Source organism: Tachypleus tridentatus, chromosome 1 (genome assembly GCF_004210375.1).
Source record: "Tachypleus tridentatus isolate NWPU-2018 chromosome 1, ASM421037v1, whole genome shotgun sequence".
In the NCBI taxonomy this organism is placed as follows: Eukaryota; Metazoa; Arthropoda; class Merostomata; order Xiphosura; family Limulidae; genus Tachypleus; species Tachypleus tridentatus.
This window is the reverse complement of record NC_134825.1, coordinates 127743542-127761713: the sequence shown is the minus strand read 5'-3', so window position 1 is coordinate 127761713 and position 18172 is coordinate 127743542. Positions and strand designations below refer to the sequence as shown.

At 34.4% G+C, this 18172-nt stretch overlaps 2 protein-coding genes across 2 annotated transcripts in view; both read left to right on the top strand.

Annotated features, from left to right (window-relative positions):
* LOC143223119 (cysteine protease ATG4B-like) overlaps nt 1–6365 on the top strand; it is a 62798-nt gene extending 56433 nt beyond the window's left edge. The window contains exon 14 of the mRNA XM_076450624.1: nt 6229–6365. The gene's annotated coding sequence lies outside the window, so the exon portion shown is untranslated. The remainder of the gene's footprint in view (nt 1–6228) is intronic.
* A 1710-nt stretch (nt 6366–8075) lies between these two features.
* On the top strand, nt 8076–17909 carry LOC143223134 (protein FAM43A-like). Its single transcript, XM_076450664.1, has 2 exons — nt 8076–8200; nt 14350–17909. Exon 2 carries the CDS (start codon nt 14468–14470, stop codon nt 15404–15406), a length of 939 nt encoding a protein of 312 aa, XP_076306779.1. The 5' UTR covers nt 8076–8200; nt 14350–14467; the 3' UTR covers nt 15407–17909.
* The last annotated feature ends 263 nt before the right edge of the window (nt 17910–18172 follow it).

Sequence of the window (18172 nt, the reverse complement as noted above, 5' to 3'; positions counted from 1 at the left end):
CATGGACGAACAAGAAGTTTTTTGGTTTTTTTTTTCCTTTTATTATTTCTCTTGTGTTTTTTTTCTTCATTTTTTATTTTTTTGTATATATTCAAACATCTAATACCGCCCTCTACATTTCGACACACAGTTACACAACCCCTTTCAAACATGTGGTCAGCTTCCGGTCAGTTACCTCTTTCTTTGTGAACCTGACGATGACCGAAGAAGGTCGAAACGTTGTTCGCTCTTCTATGTAAAATATTTTCTCAACCCAAACGAGCCGTTTTTGCATATAAATTTCTCAACAAGTGGGTTTCTCGACATCACTGATATATATATATTTTTTTTTTGTATTTTCTCCTTTTTCTTGATAGAGAGAATGCTACTACTACTTGTAGTAACACACACACACACAAAAGAAAGTAATAATAATAATTATTATCCAATACTTTAATAATAATTCAGAAAGAAATAAAAATGATTAAAAAAAAGAAAATAATAATTATAATAATAAAAAGAAACAAGGACTAAGTGTCTAGTGCATAGTGGCCAGCTTGTGTTACATTTCTTAAATATATGTTAAAAGGGGAGAGGTATTTAGGACCATTTACATCATGTACGTGATATCTGTCGAGATCACACATTACGTCATTTTTATGCCAATTATTATTGAAATATTTTAGAGAATTATGCAAGAGCCTTTCAGATATTGTGTCCATGTTTGCATACTTGTGCATGAATGTGGTTGAGGTGCTACGTGGTACTTTATATGCTGAAGTTAGTACTGAATTTTGTATACGTTGAAGTTTCTGTACATGTGTGGGTGCTATGTTAATCCAGGCAGGTGATGCATATTCTATTGTTGGTCTAATGTACGTTTTGTAGATTAGCAACAAACAATTGTAAGGCTCGTTTGTTTTGAAGTTCGCGCAATTTTAAGAAACCGAAACAAACGAAACGTACTTTGAGTATTGTCTTAAGCTGTGAAGCGAAACAGAGTTCACTAATAACTCTAATCTGCTTAAAGTAAATCGTTACTAGGCAGGAATTACAAAAACTGAATGGTATTTACGCGTTAAATTGTATCAAATGTTAAAGGTCTTAATGTAAAACATCAGTCACGTGGATGTTAAGATATACGATAAAAGTAACGTATTACAGAAGCTGTATGAACAATAATTATATATTATATTATATATTAGGATTTGAAGATAGAAGACTGCATAAATAATTAGTGCACTGTCTGTTGTAATAAAGTTATCAATCCGTGATGACGAGAAAACCCATTTGTTTGGGTAATTCCGAGAGAGATGCTCTACCTGAGAGGGGAAAAATTGAAAAGTAATATGTTATTCATTGATGTTTGAAGTTAAGCATAAAGCAACACAATGTGCTATCCGTGCTTTGTCAATCATGGGTATCAGAACCTGGATTGTAGCGTTGTAGGTCCGTAGACATGCCGCTGTGCCACTGGGGGCGATTCATTTATGATAAAAGGTTTTTGTTTTTTGAATTTTCGCGCAAAGCTACACGAGGGCTGTTTGCGCTAGCCGTCCCTAATTTAGCAGTGTAAAACTAGAGGGAAGGCAGCTAGTCATCTCCACTCATCGCCAACTCTTGGGCTATTCTTTTACCAACGAATAGTGGGATTGATCGTATCGTTATAACGCCCCAACGGCTGAAAGGGCGAGCTGGTTTTGGTGTGAGGGGGATTTGAACCCGCAACCCTCAGATTACTAGTCTAGCGCTCTAACCACCTGGCATGACAAAAGGTTAAGTTTTGGCAACCTAATAAGAATAAACATATCTTTAATTAAAATGTTACATTTCTAGTCAACACTTTCGACCGTATAGGTAAGATGTCACACTTCGAAATGTTTTGTTAACATAATTAAATGTAAATTAATTAACAAAAGTTACATAAATGACTTCTTGCTTTAAAAACGATGTTCAAAGTTACACTTAGTTTGACTTATTTTGACGATAACATTGTTTAGCATAATTAGGCTAATTGATAAAAGAAATTCGTAAAGACAATAGCATAGTTGAATGTCCTTTGTTGAAGACTCTAAGGTTAAGAAACCACTTTTCTATTTGCTTTGGCTTTTTTTTTTTACTTCCTAGGCACAAAAACTAAATCATAGATGATGTATGTCTCAATTTTTCGTGTTTTATAAGAAGTATGTTGCTTCCAGTTTACTTTCTCTTTGGTTGAAAAATAATTTTCTAGACATTCAACACAACTATTACTGTTTCGCTTTACGATACTTTCTCATCTCATCTTCGTGTCTACGGATTTACGACCTTAAAATCGATTCCTGTCAGTGGACACAGTAGATAGCCCGATGTGGCTTTGCTATAAGAAAACATACACACCTTCATCTGCGCTCCCTAGTGGAACGATGGTATATCTGCGGACCTATACCGCCCAAAACCGGGTTTCGATACTCGTGGTAGACAGAGCACAGATAGACCTTTGTATATTTGTGCTTAATATCAAATAACAACCTTCATCCGCTTTTCTGTTATGTCCCATTTTATATGCTGTTGTAAATAATCCCTTGTTCTCAGTATTAATTCGTAACTTCTATAATTCTACACATTGCTTCCATTTTTTGTTGAAAGCCAAATAAATTGTGGGCATTGGGTTTGTACAAAACAAACATTTTGTCGGTGTTTTTTCTTCAACAGGTATTTGGGTTCCAGTTGGGTCTGCTACTGGATTTATTAGTGGATCTCTCGGTATTCTTAATCGACCATTGGAATAATTAGGAAAAGGTAGAGCGAAAAAGTGGTCAGGAAGGACATTACAGTTGAATGGGTATGTAGCCGATTGAATCTCAGTCACACCAAACATGCTCGCCCTTTTAGCCGTGGGGGCGTTATAATTTTACGGTCAATCCAACTATTCGTTGGTAAAGGAGTAGCCCAAGAGTTGGCGGTAGGTGATGATGACTAGTTGCCTTCCCTCTAGCCTTACACTGCTAAATTAGGGACGGCTAGCACAGGTAGCCCTCGAGTAGCTTTGCGCAAAATTCAAAACAAATAATGACTACTATTATGTTGATTTATTTTGTAAAGGCGTCTCTCTTCCAAAAAATCACCGTACCTCCTCCAAAGCTATAGGTAGATGCCTCTTTATATAATGCACATTTGAGAAGATCAAACATGGCCGTCCTTTGTAAGCATACACATGAATTGTATTTGTTTGTTTTTGCGCAAAGCTATCCTATCTGCACTAGCCGTCCCTAAATTGATATTTATTAGTTTTATACATTGTCAACATATTACAGAGACACGGCGGAGAGTAAATTGGTTTGTTCGGAATTTCGCACAAAGCTACACGGGGGTTATCTGCGCTAGCCATCTCTAATTTAGCAGTGTAAGACTACTATAAGACTACTACCGCCAACTCTTAGACTACTATTTTACCAGTCAACAAATAGTGGGACTGACCGAAACATTATAACGCCCCCATGGCTGAAGATCACGGTTGGTGTGATGGGGATTTGAACTCGCGACCCTCGGATTACGAGTCGAGTGCCTCAACCACTTGGCCATGCCGGGCCTCTAGGAATCGTACTTTAATTATTTAATTACTGTTATTCACTAATTACTCCTTAAAGTTATAGAACCAGATTATTAAAAACACCATGTGTTAGCTTTCTTACTGTTGGAAACAGGTACGTAGCATTAAAATATTGTTTTCCACAGAAAATGACGAATTATTTCAAAACATTTCATTACCTTTTCATCGCTCTCAGTATGACGTCATGCCCATTGCAATATTAATGCAATCTAGTGCGCAGATTATAAATTACATTAATCATGACATCTTTTCGGGAATTGCACTATAATTAATTTACTTGGAAATTTAATGATAAATTTTCGGGCCATTTCAATTAAAACTTTCATTTTTTTACTATTTAATATCTGCATCTATAATATTTTCGTTCGTTTGTTTGTTTGTTTTAGAGCAAAGTCACGCTGAGTTATCCGCTATATCTACTGCAGGGAATCGAAACCCGAATATTATCGTTATAGGTTCATAAACTTAATGCTGTTCCACCATGGAACTGATATTTTCGTCTCTCTCTCTCTCTCTCTCTCTTGTTTTTTTCTTGTCGAATTAATATTATATTTTAGCTTGAAAAGAGCAGCACTAAGCAATATTGGCTTTCTCTGTGACATTAACGTCTTTAGTTATTAAGGTTTCAAATAAATATGTACTATCTTAAAATATTTCCTTAATCATGTTCAGGGGTATTTTTTAAATGATTCTTCAGTCATTTTTACGAAGCCATAAACAACTGAACATGCTTTTTGGATCCCCGAACCTTTAGATTTTCCGTTAAAACACATTCGTATAAGATTGTGTTGCAAAAACATATACTTGTACAAACATATATTTTACCTTTTTTTTTCTTATTTAAATCTACGTATTGTTTGTGTTAACAAACTGCAGTATGAAATGATTTGTTTTTTAATTTCACGAATTTTGCGCTAGCCGTCCCTAATTTTGCAGTGTAAGACTAGAGGGAAGGCAGCTAGTCATAACTGCTCACCGCCAACTCTTGGGCTACTCTTTTACCAACAAATAATGGGATTCAGGATCACATTATAACGCACCCACGGCTGAAAGGGTGAGCATGTTTGGTACGACGGGGATTCGAACCCGCGACCTGGAGATTGCGCCCTAACCACGTAGCCATGCCAGACCAGTATGAAGTGAGCATTTATATATTTATATATTGGTTCGTATTCAATGGTCTGAATCCCGTGATCAAACGTGCTCGTCCATTCAGCCGTGGGAGCATTATAATGTGATAGTCGATACCACTTTTCGTTAGTTAAAATGTAGCCCGAGAGTTAGCGCTGGGTGGTTTTAACTAGCTGCCTTCCATCTAGTCTTATACTGCTAAATTAGGGGCGGCTGGCGCCGATAACTCTCGCGTAACTTTCTGCGAAATTCATAAATAAACAAACCTCAATCTGTGGGTGCGTTATAAGAGTGACGGTCTATCCATTAGCGAGGATGCTGCTGATTGATTACCTTCAGATCAAAATTAGGAATGGCGGCAGATAGCCTAAGTAGCTTTTCTATAAACATAAATACAGAAGGATAGAAAATACAAGGTTATTATGATTAACTGATTAAAAAAAAACAAATATTTGCAGCATCACCAACGTACACGAACTAATGCCCTAATTTACCGAAAACCGCTAACCTAAGACCCAATTTTTCAATGAGCATGAGCAATCGCTTTAAATCGTCAACAAACATGAACGAATATCTTAACTAAATATAACAGGAAGAAGGTGAACTTAGTTTATTTTATTATTGGAAAGTTAAACTCCAAAATCAAGACTAGCGCTGAAAAGTTTATAACTTCTACCTTTGAGAAGAAGAGAATAGACTGTATTTCATAAGTTACATTGAGATCCTATATGCAAATATTTTTTTTATTTTTTGTAAATTCTAATAGTTTTCAACCACTGAGACTAAAGTTTTGAAAATACCGTAAGTGGATACCATTTAAGTGGACATGTATCAAGGGAGATAAGGGGAATTTATTAACAAATAAAAAAATAACTCTCTGTACTAAAAGACATGCGAAGTCTATTACTTTCTGGCAAAAGACTATAAGTTTAATCTATTCAAGATGATGAATCAAGATTAAAGTCGAGTCATTGCCCAAACACATTTCACGTCATTAATCAGTGCTTTATTAGCCAGGTGGCAGAAATGTTAAACCAGAAATATGGTATATAGTTGTTTTTGTTTTTTTATAGGCATAAATCCAAACTGACAAGCGATTCGGGAATAATAAAATGTTTCATAATTTCTTTAATAATACACTTATAATGGCATATAAGATACAAACATTGACCCTGCAATGTCTGCTGAAGTAATCTTAAATGATAAAAAGTAAAATTTCATAATAAAGTCACCAGAGGTCAAAAGGTCACCCTTTGAAGTAAAACTAAAACCCAATGTTTATACATTATGCCCCAATATATGATGATATTTTAATACATTGTTTTCATAGAGGAATATTTAGTTTATCAGCACTTATATCCGCGAATCTCTTGTTACAGTACTTAATTCTATGATATAACTTGTTGACTGTAACTACATTAGAAATCATCTCCATGAAAAAACGACTATCAAATACCCAATGATTCTTTTATACATCATTATTTTAACCAAAATAATACAATATATATAATATTCATTTTAAATAGGTTGATAAAGGTCAACTCTTAAGTCAAGACATCTAACAGCAGACTCTGACGTTCCGTTGGCCAGTGTCCAAAGAAAATCTTTAAAGTTCGCTGGAGGTGATCCTTGCTGATTAACTGTTTTCCAGATTAGAACCTGCAAATGAGCAAGGGGTACATATATTGTGACAAAGTTCTACCAGGTGGCAGTAAGGTTTGATCTTTGGCGTATCTTTTCCTCTGGCAAAGTAAGTTACTGTGTTTGAGATCTTTCATAGTCATCACATTTTTGCAGACTTGTACCAAATTGAAGAATTGACAATTAGACGCTATGGTTCCTCGGTATTGCTAGTTTAATAGAATTAATAATATTAATCTGGAATATATGACATAAAAATGCTGGATAGCAAATTAAAAGAATAGAAATTAAAATATGCGTAAATATTTAGTGCCACATTTCAATTGTATATCTATATTTAAAATTCAAGCGATCAAATAACCTATTATAGTTATTTAAATACGCAAAATGAAATGGTAGTAATATTAACGCCAAATTACAATGTGACGGTCTTTACTTTCACCGAGGCATTCAAGTGAATGGAAACATGAGACATAATATCGGTTTAAAGTTAACTGAGAAACATTATGAGGATATTTCAGCTGCATCCCAAGAAATTGCCAGGTAAAGGTCATAAAGGTTATTATAATGAAAGGAGGTCAGCCCATAGATTTGGTTTGTTTGGAATTTTACGCCAAGCTGCTCGAGGGCTATATGCGCTAGCCGTCCCTAATTTAGCAATGTAAGATTAGAGGAAAGGCAGCTAGTCATCACCATCTACCACTAACTCTTGGGCTACTCTTTTACCAACGAATAGTGGGATTGACCCTCACATTATAACGCCCCCACGGCTGGGAGGGCGAGCATGTTTGGCGCGACGGGGATTCGAACCCGCGATCCTCGAATTACGAGTCGAGTATCTTAACCGCCTGACCATGCCGGGCTCAGCTCTCAGGACCAACTCAATTCATATGTTTCGATTGCCAGTCTCAGGTTCAGAGATGTTTGTCGACAAACGTTGCCATATTCTTCGTATTTTATAGGTGGTGTTTTGAGTGCAATAATATTAAACAAAAGCTTATTAGCCAATAGTAATATTAATAGTACATGACCTTTTGAAATTGTTATGGCCTACAATTGAAATATTTGGTATGCTGTATAACTATTGAATTTTACAATTTTCTACGGAACTTTGAAGAAATTGTGATTTTGCCACCTTTTCTTGAATCTCCTGTTCTCTTCTGTCTGTATAGATCATAAAATTAGAGGGTTATGCTAGATGTTTGCTGTAGGTTCTAAAGCGACTCTTCAATGCCAATTTTACATTATAAAGCGCAGATATGTCGGTATATCACTGAAAAATGTTGAAAGTTTCGAAAGATGCTTATCTCCTGTTAGTTTTTCATTTGACCTTTGCTATTTTTGCCTTTTGACATGTGATGGAATAATTTTTTTCTTTAAAGTTACTTTAACAAAAATTAAAATAACAGTTTTGGTACCTGGTATGATGTTATATGTGCGTTAGTAATTGAATTATTAAACGTTTTGTTACCCCTAGCCTCTAGAAAAAATATAGATTTCGGGTCGTCAACACCTGGTTTGAACTCGCACCTTTGTTGACACCTGTTAGATTCTGACTAAGGATATGACAGAGAACAGGAAATATCTTTTATAGACTTTAAATCTACTATCTTCTTGGTATATGTACTATATTTACAAGCCAGAATCTTAACTTTTTATCAGATGCATCAAAATGTACCCGTAAATGATACTCGTTTATTTTACTATTCTAGCGAAATCTGCACTGGGGATTGTTTGCACTTCATCCACCTCAAGTATTGAATTTAGCGGTGAAAACCCTCAAAGTTAGCGCTGTGCCATCCGGAGCGAGCACACGTTAAAGAAAACAGGCCAACAACAGATAAGTATGAAATATGTGTATGTATGTATTATAATAACTACGTCTTTTTATGTACTTTGGAATTGAAATTAGTAAATTTCTCAGTTTGTGCTGTAAAAAAAAAAAAAGAAAGAAGCATAACTACACGGTATGCTCTGTATTTAACACGAGTTTTAAATACTGGTTTAAGGGTGTATTTAAATTATCACTGAGACGTAAACCCCTTAATAAATCAATGTTTTAATTATATACGTATGTGAAAAAAATCATATAAAAATCATATCTAACGTTTGAAATTATATCCAATTTATATTCGTTTGTTTTTAAATAAGGATATACAACGCTAAAATCAGGGATTCGATTCCACTGGGTGGACTCAGCAGATAGTCCGATGTGGCTTTCTTATAATAAAACACACACACATACAAACGTTTTTAATATGAAGTAAACGGGAAATGTCGCGGGGGTTTTATAATATAAAAGAGAAAAGTACAGTAAAAAAGAACAGTAGCAATAATGGAGTCAAGTATGTTTCATTTATTTATTTGTTTATTTTGAATTTCGCACAAAGCTACTTGAGGGCTATCTGTGCTATCCGTCCCTAATTTAGCGGTGTAAGACTAGAAGGAAGGTAGCTAGTCATCACCATCCACCGCCACCTCTTGGGCTACTCTTTTACCAACGAATAGTGGGATTGACAGTCACATTATAACGCCCCTACGGCTGAAAGGGCGAGCATGTTTAGTAGTATTGTGTAGTATTGGAAAAGTTAAAAAAGGTGACATTCCCAGGTTGGCTTCGTTCTTCTGGAAGTAACTATTCAGAAACTGTTGGAAATGTTATAAAGTGACAAAGTCAGATTAAAGGGGAATATGCTTTAAAATTGGACAGAGTGGGTTTCTGTCTACACTGTTACTCTATCTTTATGTTATGATAACGTTGCATAAGTATTCTACAAGAATATTCAACTTGAGTTCTCATTTTTCTTCAATACCACATAGCTCACCGGCTTTAGAAACACGTGCATGACAACACTCGCTATTCAAATGATATTTGAAAGATTACTCTATGAAACTATTCATATTAATATCTTTTATTTTCATGTTTCTATAATCAGTAAGATAGCGTTTTTGCTAAGTTTATGAAACTGCTTGACACATGCATTATGTTGTTGCCCTTGTACAAGTTATGCACAACATACAGAGTGTTTAGCTTAAATCTATCAAATTTGTTGGACGTGGCATAGTAATAAGTCTTCTGACTACAGGTCATAAGGTCGAAGGTTTGAGCTGTTGTCAAGATTGGGAGTGTTATAAGTGTGATAGCTTTATAGGAAATGGTTGCTTCTGAGTGCTTATCTCTCTTCACGTCAACAGTTCTGCATTAGGGATGGCTAACCTTGGATCATAAACATTTCTGATCTGGCCAATTACCTCAGATGCCGCATAATATCAAAAGTGAAAATAAATACTGTAAAAGTCCAACGTATTTGGATAATGAAAAATATAAAACTAGTAGATCAAATTTTTTTTACATCAGTGCTTAATGACAGAACTTAAGCCTAGCATAAAAAAATCTGCTAAGCACGTCGAACTTTGTAACTTACGACAGGAACTAATAAAATGTAAATTTAGCCACTATATGTTATTTTGAGTGTGTTTGCATATGTTTCATTCATATACGGACGTAGATCTATAATGTTTCTGCATGTGTGGTATTTAGCTAAAGATATGTGTAGGTACAGATGTTTTGTTTATATTGTTATATATGTGTTCTATAAATCAGCATGAGTTAGAAAGGAATATATACACTTCACCATTATCAGAGGCCTAACTGTATTTTTCTGGTTTGCTGACCCAAGTTATTCTGATGTTCCTTGAATAGGCGAAATTTAGTCCAATGCAGCCAATCAAAGAACGTATTTGGCCTGTACGTCACGGATTGTTTTCATTTTACCTCCGGAGAAAAGAAAGTAAATCTATAATACGCACGATGAAGTTTAAATAACCAGGTTGTTGTTTATCTGGTGAAAGATTATGCTATTTTTATATGCACATTTGTTGTAATATTCGGTTATTATATGAAAAGTATTTTTGCTTCATGAAGGCTATTTTCATATTTTTTGACTGTGAGAAGGTAATTTAGTAAACTATGATTTAATCAGATTTTTATGTAAATAGAATATGTTAATCTGTAGTAAAGTTGTTTTTCATTGAATAACAACCGCTTACATTTTTTACCCGTCATGCTTCACCTGTAGTAATTATTTAAAGGGTATTTCAGTACAATTTATTATCTTTCTTAAAGGGTTTGAGTTGTAATGTTTCATACGTTTTATTTCATTGTATGTTTATTAATTGAATTTCGCGCAAAGCTCAACGAGGGCTACCTGCGCTAGCCGTCCCTAATTTAGCTACTCTTTTACCAACGAATAATGGGATTAACTGTACTATATAATACACCCACGACTGAAAGAGCAAGAATGTTTGATGTGACGGGGATTCGAACCTACGATCCTCAGATTACGAGGCGAGCACCCTGACTACTTGGTCATGATTCTATATTAAAGGATTTTGTCGTATGTGTTACACTTCAAACTTGCATCTTTGTTGGAGGGATTTCTTTTGTATTCTACATTCAGAGTTAATGGCTATCTTGTATTATTGCACTGATAAAGGGTATTGTGATATAAATAGTTTGTTTTCTACATGGTTGTACTGTGTTGTCTTGTCTGTGTTGGATGTGTTTTACAATGAGAAAAAGAAAGTTACGTCGCTCTTTGGCTAACACTTCTTTGTGAGTTTTATTGGATTAAAATTAAGGACAAATCTGAGGATTAAAGTTAAAACTAATGTAGGGCTTGAGGAAAGGTATAAGGATTAAAGATAAGATTAATGTCGGCCTGAGAACAAGTCTGAAGCAAGTAAAGTTTTGAGACAGCTTTAACTGATAGTGCAAGAAACTTTATTATAGATGTACAACATTTCAACAAGCTTATGTCATTATCTGGTATAAGTAACGTACACAGATACAATATACAGTATGCAATATCCAGGACCCGATATTATTTGACAGCGTAGTAACGTAAGTTTAAAGTAAAATATATTGATTATGGAACATACTACATGTTTCGAATAAGAAGAAAGGTCAATGTTCTACCCCTTCTGACTTTTTGAACGTATCGAGCAAAAAAGTTTGGAATACATGAATCTGGAATGTTAATTATGCTTTATTGTTTATTTTATGTGATATTCGCTAAAGCGTGAAACATTATGCTTATTCGTCATCGTTTAACTATTTTCATATCAAGTACTGTTAGCATTCCTTATGACTCTGTGTGTATATCGTAATGCACTAATAACTATTCGGAAGTAAAGTACAACGGTCCATTGATTGCCACGTAATATCTTTTCACACCTACATTGTATCAGTATCTACAGGTACTGTCTTGCACTCTTCCCTTACATCTACACTGACCCTGCATGGCCAGGTGGTTTGGGCGCTCGAATCGTAATCCTAAGATCGCCGGTTCGAATCCTTATCACACCAAACATGCTCGCTCTTTCAGCCGTGGTGGCATTATAAAGTGATGGTCAATCCTACTATTCGTTGGTAAAAGAGTAGCCTAAAAGTTGGCGCTGTGTGGTGAGGACTAGCTGCTTTCCCTCTAGTCTTACTCTGCCAAATCAGGGATGGCTAGAGCAGATAACCCTCGTGTAGCTTTGTGCGAAAATTCAAAACATACAAATAGACCTACATCCTGTCAATTAGAACTCTGCAGATACTGTTGTGCATTCTCCATTTACACCTACATCCTGTCAATTATAATTTTAAATGCACTGTTGTGTACACTCAACTTACACCTACATTCTGTCAATTATAATTCTAAGTGTACTGTTGTGTATTCTCCACTTACACCTAACCCTGTCAATTATAATTTTACACATACTGCTGTGTATTCTTTACTTTGTTATTGCTTATTTGTAGTGACGCAATAGAAAATCATGGTTATGTATGAAAGTTAACTTGGATGAATCTCTATGAATGTCAAAAGCCAAGGAAAAAAGGGCATCATATATATAGATATGGTCATTGTGATCAATATTTTGTTTGTTGTTTAGTTGGATATTTGTATAGTTTATTTCATTTACGTTGCTGTCATCATCGGCGCGAGAGAGAATAATTACAAGTAAAATTTTACTTAATAATTAACTATTGACTTTGAACCGTCTTCTGACTTTACAAACTAGAAATGTCAAAGTATTATGATAAAATTTAAGTAAAAAGCATATATCACATTTGTTCAGAGAGTATGTTCTGATATCTGAATGTATAACATGTTGAAATATATCCCCGTTTCTTTTCTGATCATTGTCCTGTAACAGCAACTTCTTGTGGCAACTAAACAAAGGTAACAGGCCTTCAAAATTACAAAGACTTTAAACTTTTTTACATTGTTTTCAAAATATCTGGACAAGAGTATTTTTTCGTGAGGGCAAGAAATTTCAGGAATGTCTCAGTTATAAGTTATTATATATGCAGACACGAAAATATGTTTATCACAGGACAAATATCAAAACTTATCGCCCACGTAGATGAACTAGAAACCATGAAATGATCCTTAAGCAAAAACGTACTTTAATTAAATTTTTGTTCATTAGACGCCCTTGTGTCTGAATGAAATAAGGTGTAGGTGTTGGGCGTCGAGTTAATTTTCACCCACGTAATGTTTTACTACTGAACTTGGTTTATGTTTTTATATATAGATTATTATTCACTCTCCGGTCTGGCATGGCCAGGTGGTTAAGATACTCGACTCGTAATCTGAGGGTCGCGGGTTCGAATATCCGTTACACCAAACATGCTCACCCTTTCAACCGTGGAGGCGTTATAATGTGACGGTCAATCCCACTATTCGTGGGTAAAAGAGTAGCTCAAGAGTTCACCGTGGATGGTTACGACTAGCTGCCTTCCCTATAGTCTTAACCTGCTAAATTAGAGACAGCTAGCGCTGATAACCCTCGTGTAGCTTTGTGCGAAATTCCACACAAACCAATTCACTCTCCGCCGTGTCTCTGTAATATGTTGACAATGTATAAAACTAATAAATATTTATCAATGTTTGCACATGTTGAAACAATAAGATTAAAAAATTGTCAAAGATTTTCCTTACATATATTCATAAAATATTACAAGATCATATAAATAAGATTAGGCGGAAAATAAGTGGTGCAGTACTGCAAAAATTGGGGGTCTTTAAACTCCAAGGAAACCGACATAAATGTTCTCCTGATAATTTTTAATGATTAGAAAATAAAATTGTCAATTTCAAACTTGTTAAAACTAAACTAATGATAAATATGCACGTGGAAAGCAGCTTATAAGTCACAAATTACGGTTCAAATATTCACCATTTTAGTTTTAGGGGATATATATATATTTTTTTTTCATTCTTTTGCATTAATTAGACATGATAAAATACTTTGAACTGTAATCTTGATTTTTAATACTTCAAAATATTATTGTACTTATTGCTGAGTCATCATTTCTTCAAATAAATTCTTGCCAAAAAATAAGTTGAAAAAGAAAATTATTTATTTTTTAATAGATAATGTGGAAATAAGGCGTGTGTGTGTTTGTGTGTTTTCTTATAGCAAAGCCACATTGGGCTATCTGCTGAGCCCACCGAGGGGAATCGAACCCCTGATTTTAGCGTTGTAAATCCGTAGACATACCGCTGTACTAACGGGGGGTGGAAATAAGGCCTAAAAGTCAAAAGGTGAATTCAAAATCGTGACTTCGCACGCACGCAATAAAAATACTAGTGCCTTGGTAACAAACGGATAAATGTTTCCAAGTAATCAAGTATTAACACAACAAAAAGTACCAGACCAATCGTGGCCAACTTGGGATGTGACGTTGAATTGATTCCGGGTAGGAGATATAAGTGCAAGACTATTAAATCTCGCAAGCGTAGTGTACGTAAAGTGGTCGCTCTGTTTGGCACCCTTGTGTTGTTGTTCTGTTAAATACGTAAGTGTAAGTAAAATTACCTAGGGATGTAATTTTATAAGCAATTTAATGGTTACTTGCTAGACTTATTCAATCTTAGAGTTTAATATCTCTCATTTATAAGGTTGTAATAGAAAAAATATATAATAAATACTCTTTTGTGACAACAAAAAAGGGGAAGATTAACAAGGTAACAGCAAGAAACGTCAACAATTTCACGAACATTTCCTGCTAAGATTAACTACTGATTGCTGGAACTAATGTTGCGATAAGTCTGTATCCGACTGTTGATCATGTCGATACAGCTGCCATTTTCTCCGTCGCACGTTAAACTGAAACTTAAATTTTGGAACAAACGTTCAATTTCCATCAGCGATTGTGACTCTGTCTACAAAGGGGTGTATTTGGGAAACGTGGTGACTCCGTGGGCCAAGGGTGACACTTGTGTTGACATAGCTTTGGCCACGTTGTGGACTAACTACTTTACAAATGTTAAACAGGACACTTACATGACGATAACTGTATGTAACTCAGGTCTAAAAGCAATGACGAAGGAGCACGGACTTACGGAATACTGGGCTAATCGCATCACCTACTGTGCGGCACACCCTCAGTACCCTCGAGTGTTCTGTTGGGTGTATAGACACGAAACTCGCCGCTTTAAGCAAGAGCTCCGCTGTCATGCTATTCTATGCGGTAAGGAAGACAAAGCACAGATAATGGTAAATCAGTTGAACCAGAAGTTGACTGCTGCGCTTCAGGAGTTTCGTCGGGAGAAACTCACCCGACAAAAAGCACGATTGACGGTAACCAGGTCGTCGTTTGTGGTCCCTACCTTACCCCGTCGGAAACAGCTTCTCGTCACTGGGACGGCCAACTTCCGGCCGCCTCTGGAGCGAGCAAGAAGTGCTCCTAAGCTGACTGCTATCGAAGAACTAGAAGAAGAAGACGAAGGAGATTCAGAATTTGAGGAAGATCTGATCACTAACTCGACCACTTCCGATCTTCAATCGTCTTTGGATGTGGTGATACACGATATTCAACATATTGGTTTCCTTTCTGATGAGTATCCGAGTCCTGTTCAGTTGAATGAGCTGGATATTAAGCTTCAACAAATATCAACAACTGATGCCGGGACTCGTGGTGATAGTGTTTCTACTGAATCCGGATATGGAGAGGATAAAGAAATAAGCTTCAATAAATACACAGATGAGGATCAATGCCAGCCATAAGTGTTTCTATGGTAACGTTTGCACTAAACTATTGTAATTTTGAAATTGTATCATTTATTAAACAAAGAAAGAACTAATTTCCGTTTTGACCTTCTTTTATATGTGGTACATTGTTGTACCATTTTTCATTTCTAGTAGTCATTGAAGTTTTGTCTGAATTCTATTCGGATTCCTACATCTTTTTGTGGCCAATATAGCGACATTTTATTCGCAATAATCATCTTAAAAATTTATGAACGCTTACGTTTTTATAAGGGGGAAATTACTCTAACTTACCTCAAACGTGCCATGAGTTTCTAATACTGTTCGTAAGCGAAACGAGCATATCTAAATAAAAGTCGTCTAAAACAATTCGTTATCAAAAACTTGGGTTTCTCTTTGTAAAAGATAACAATAAACACTGTATACGGATTTGTAGTTCCTGTCTTCATTACGAACGGTCTTGTTCCCTGGTCATGAACATTAATAGTGTATTTTTTTGGATAGAAAATATAGCACTTATAGCTTATTAAATAGAGAGAGACAAAAATATGTTATTTGTCCTCAAGAAATATGTGATTATTAAACATTAAGTAATATAAACATGGTTCTGAAATTATTTGCATATTGTAATTATTTTATTTAGTCAGATTGTTTGTTAACGTAACAACAATGGTAATTTTATTTAGTCAGACTGATTTTGTTAATATGACAACGAGAATAATGTTACGGCACATATGTAGTTGAATTAAAGGAAATGATAGGGAAAGTTAAACTATTAAATATGTGTGTTATACAATTGACAGATCACACATCTTTCGATAATTTTTTTTCTTTTTTTGCATGAAGATCTATCCAAATTCGTCTTAAAACACTCTGGAACATTACATTATCTACCACGTTGTATTATTAATGCATGGGGAATAATTATCGGCGTCCAGTTTTTAAAAACTATGTACTGTTCTTTTTAAAATATATCGAAGTCATGAAAGCGTCACTTCAAGGCATTTAATCAAAACAAATCTGTTGAATAACCTCTTAACATTGTATATCAAATTATGAGTATTTCCGAAACGTTATGAGATTAATAATTAACGAAGTTATTTACCAACTGATCGATATTCTTAAAATATATGGAGTTGTACATATCTGTGTGATTTTAGCATAATATTAACGAAGCAAAAATATCATAATTTTATCTCTTTTCTACCGGAAGAAAACTTACAATTTAGTTCTTTATTTGGTGACTTCTTTTAATCAGTTTATTTCTAGCCTTTATACGATTACTTTTAACTTGTAATCAATGCAAGCTACCTACATAGATCAGAATTAAAGTATATTTACGAATATTATGATTAGCATAGCTAACTGATTATAGTGTTAAAACTACGTTACTTATAACTATTGAAATCTATTGTTTCACCAGGTTTGGTTCCTATATTAATATTTGTTTTAGTGCAAAGCTACATAATGGACTATCTGCACTCTGTCCATCACAGAAAAATCGAAATCCTGATTTTAGCTTAAACTTACTGTTGACCTTATATCAGTGTAAGTAACGATTTTTGACATTAAAATAATCTATAACAGAAATATTTTCTTCTGATTTATAATAGCTTTGAAACATCAGTAAAATTGTGTTTGCATTATCTAGATGAAGGTATCTGTTAAGGAAGCAAAAACTGTTTAAGCGAAAATGTCAGCTGATTTTCCCTTCCTTCTTTCCTTTGCTATTAAATCCTTAGTTACCTCATTAGATACTGTTTGTATAAGCTGCTTTGATAAAGGTAAAATTGGCTCATTTAACTGATTTAAATACGGGTGTTTTTAAATTAAAAGCCAGCAATTTGTAAAGAAATAAAAAATGTCCCATTTCAGAGTGTTTTTAACTTCCTTCTATGAAAAAAATTCCAAAACAAAACACACATGCATAAAGGATCAACTGTATAAAAAGATACATTGCATTTGTTAACAATTTGTTGTAAATCGTAAAGCTACATTATATCTTATATTTGCTTTACCTACTGCAGGTATCGAAATGCAGTTTTAATCATTTATAATTCTTTAGACTTACCACTAAGCCACCATGAATTGCTTTTGACGAAATAATGAAATGTCTTGTTTTTTCAAATCTATTTGTATTTTGTGTGTTTTAACTAAAATGAAAACGTTATTTTTAAAGTATTTTATTGACATGAAAATAAAAATAAATATTTCATGAAGTATAAGATATGTTTCGGTAGATCCAAAGAGTTTATTTTATTAAAACGTCAAAATGTGTAGTTTAATTCCTTGTTGTGAACATAAAACCCACTGCATAGCTTTGCGATAAAACAGTCAAATACAACACATAATACTTCATTACTAATAACTTCAGGTTTAAAGTTTCAGTAAAACGAATAAATTTACTTTCACGATTTGTGTTATATATATATCTATATATGTCGAGAAACAACAAGAAGTGTTTTGCAACGATTTCAGGATAATTAACTTGATGGTAAATAAAAGTAATAAATTTGTTATATTTACTGTAAGTATGTTTTTCTTCCTTCACATGTATTTAGAACATTTTTCTAGGTTGCATCATTTATGAATAATTTTTGATTAGTTTAATCAACATAGTTTTTAACGATTTAAGAAATTTACTGTTAATTTTCGTTTATTGTAGTTATTGTTTGTTATTACGAAAAAAGCTACACAAAGGCAATCTGTACTTTGCCCACTACATATATTGAAACCTGGTTTCTGGCAGTATGTCCGCACATATTCTACTATGCCACTGTGGGA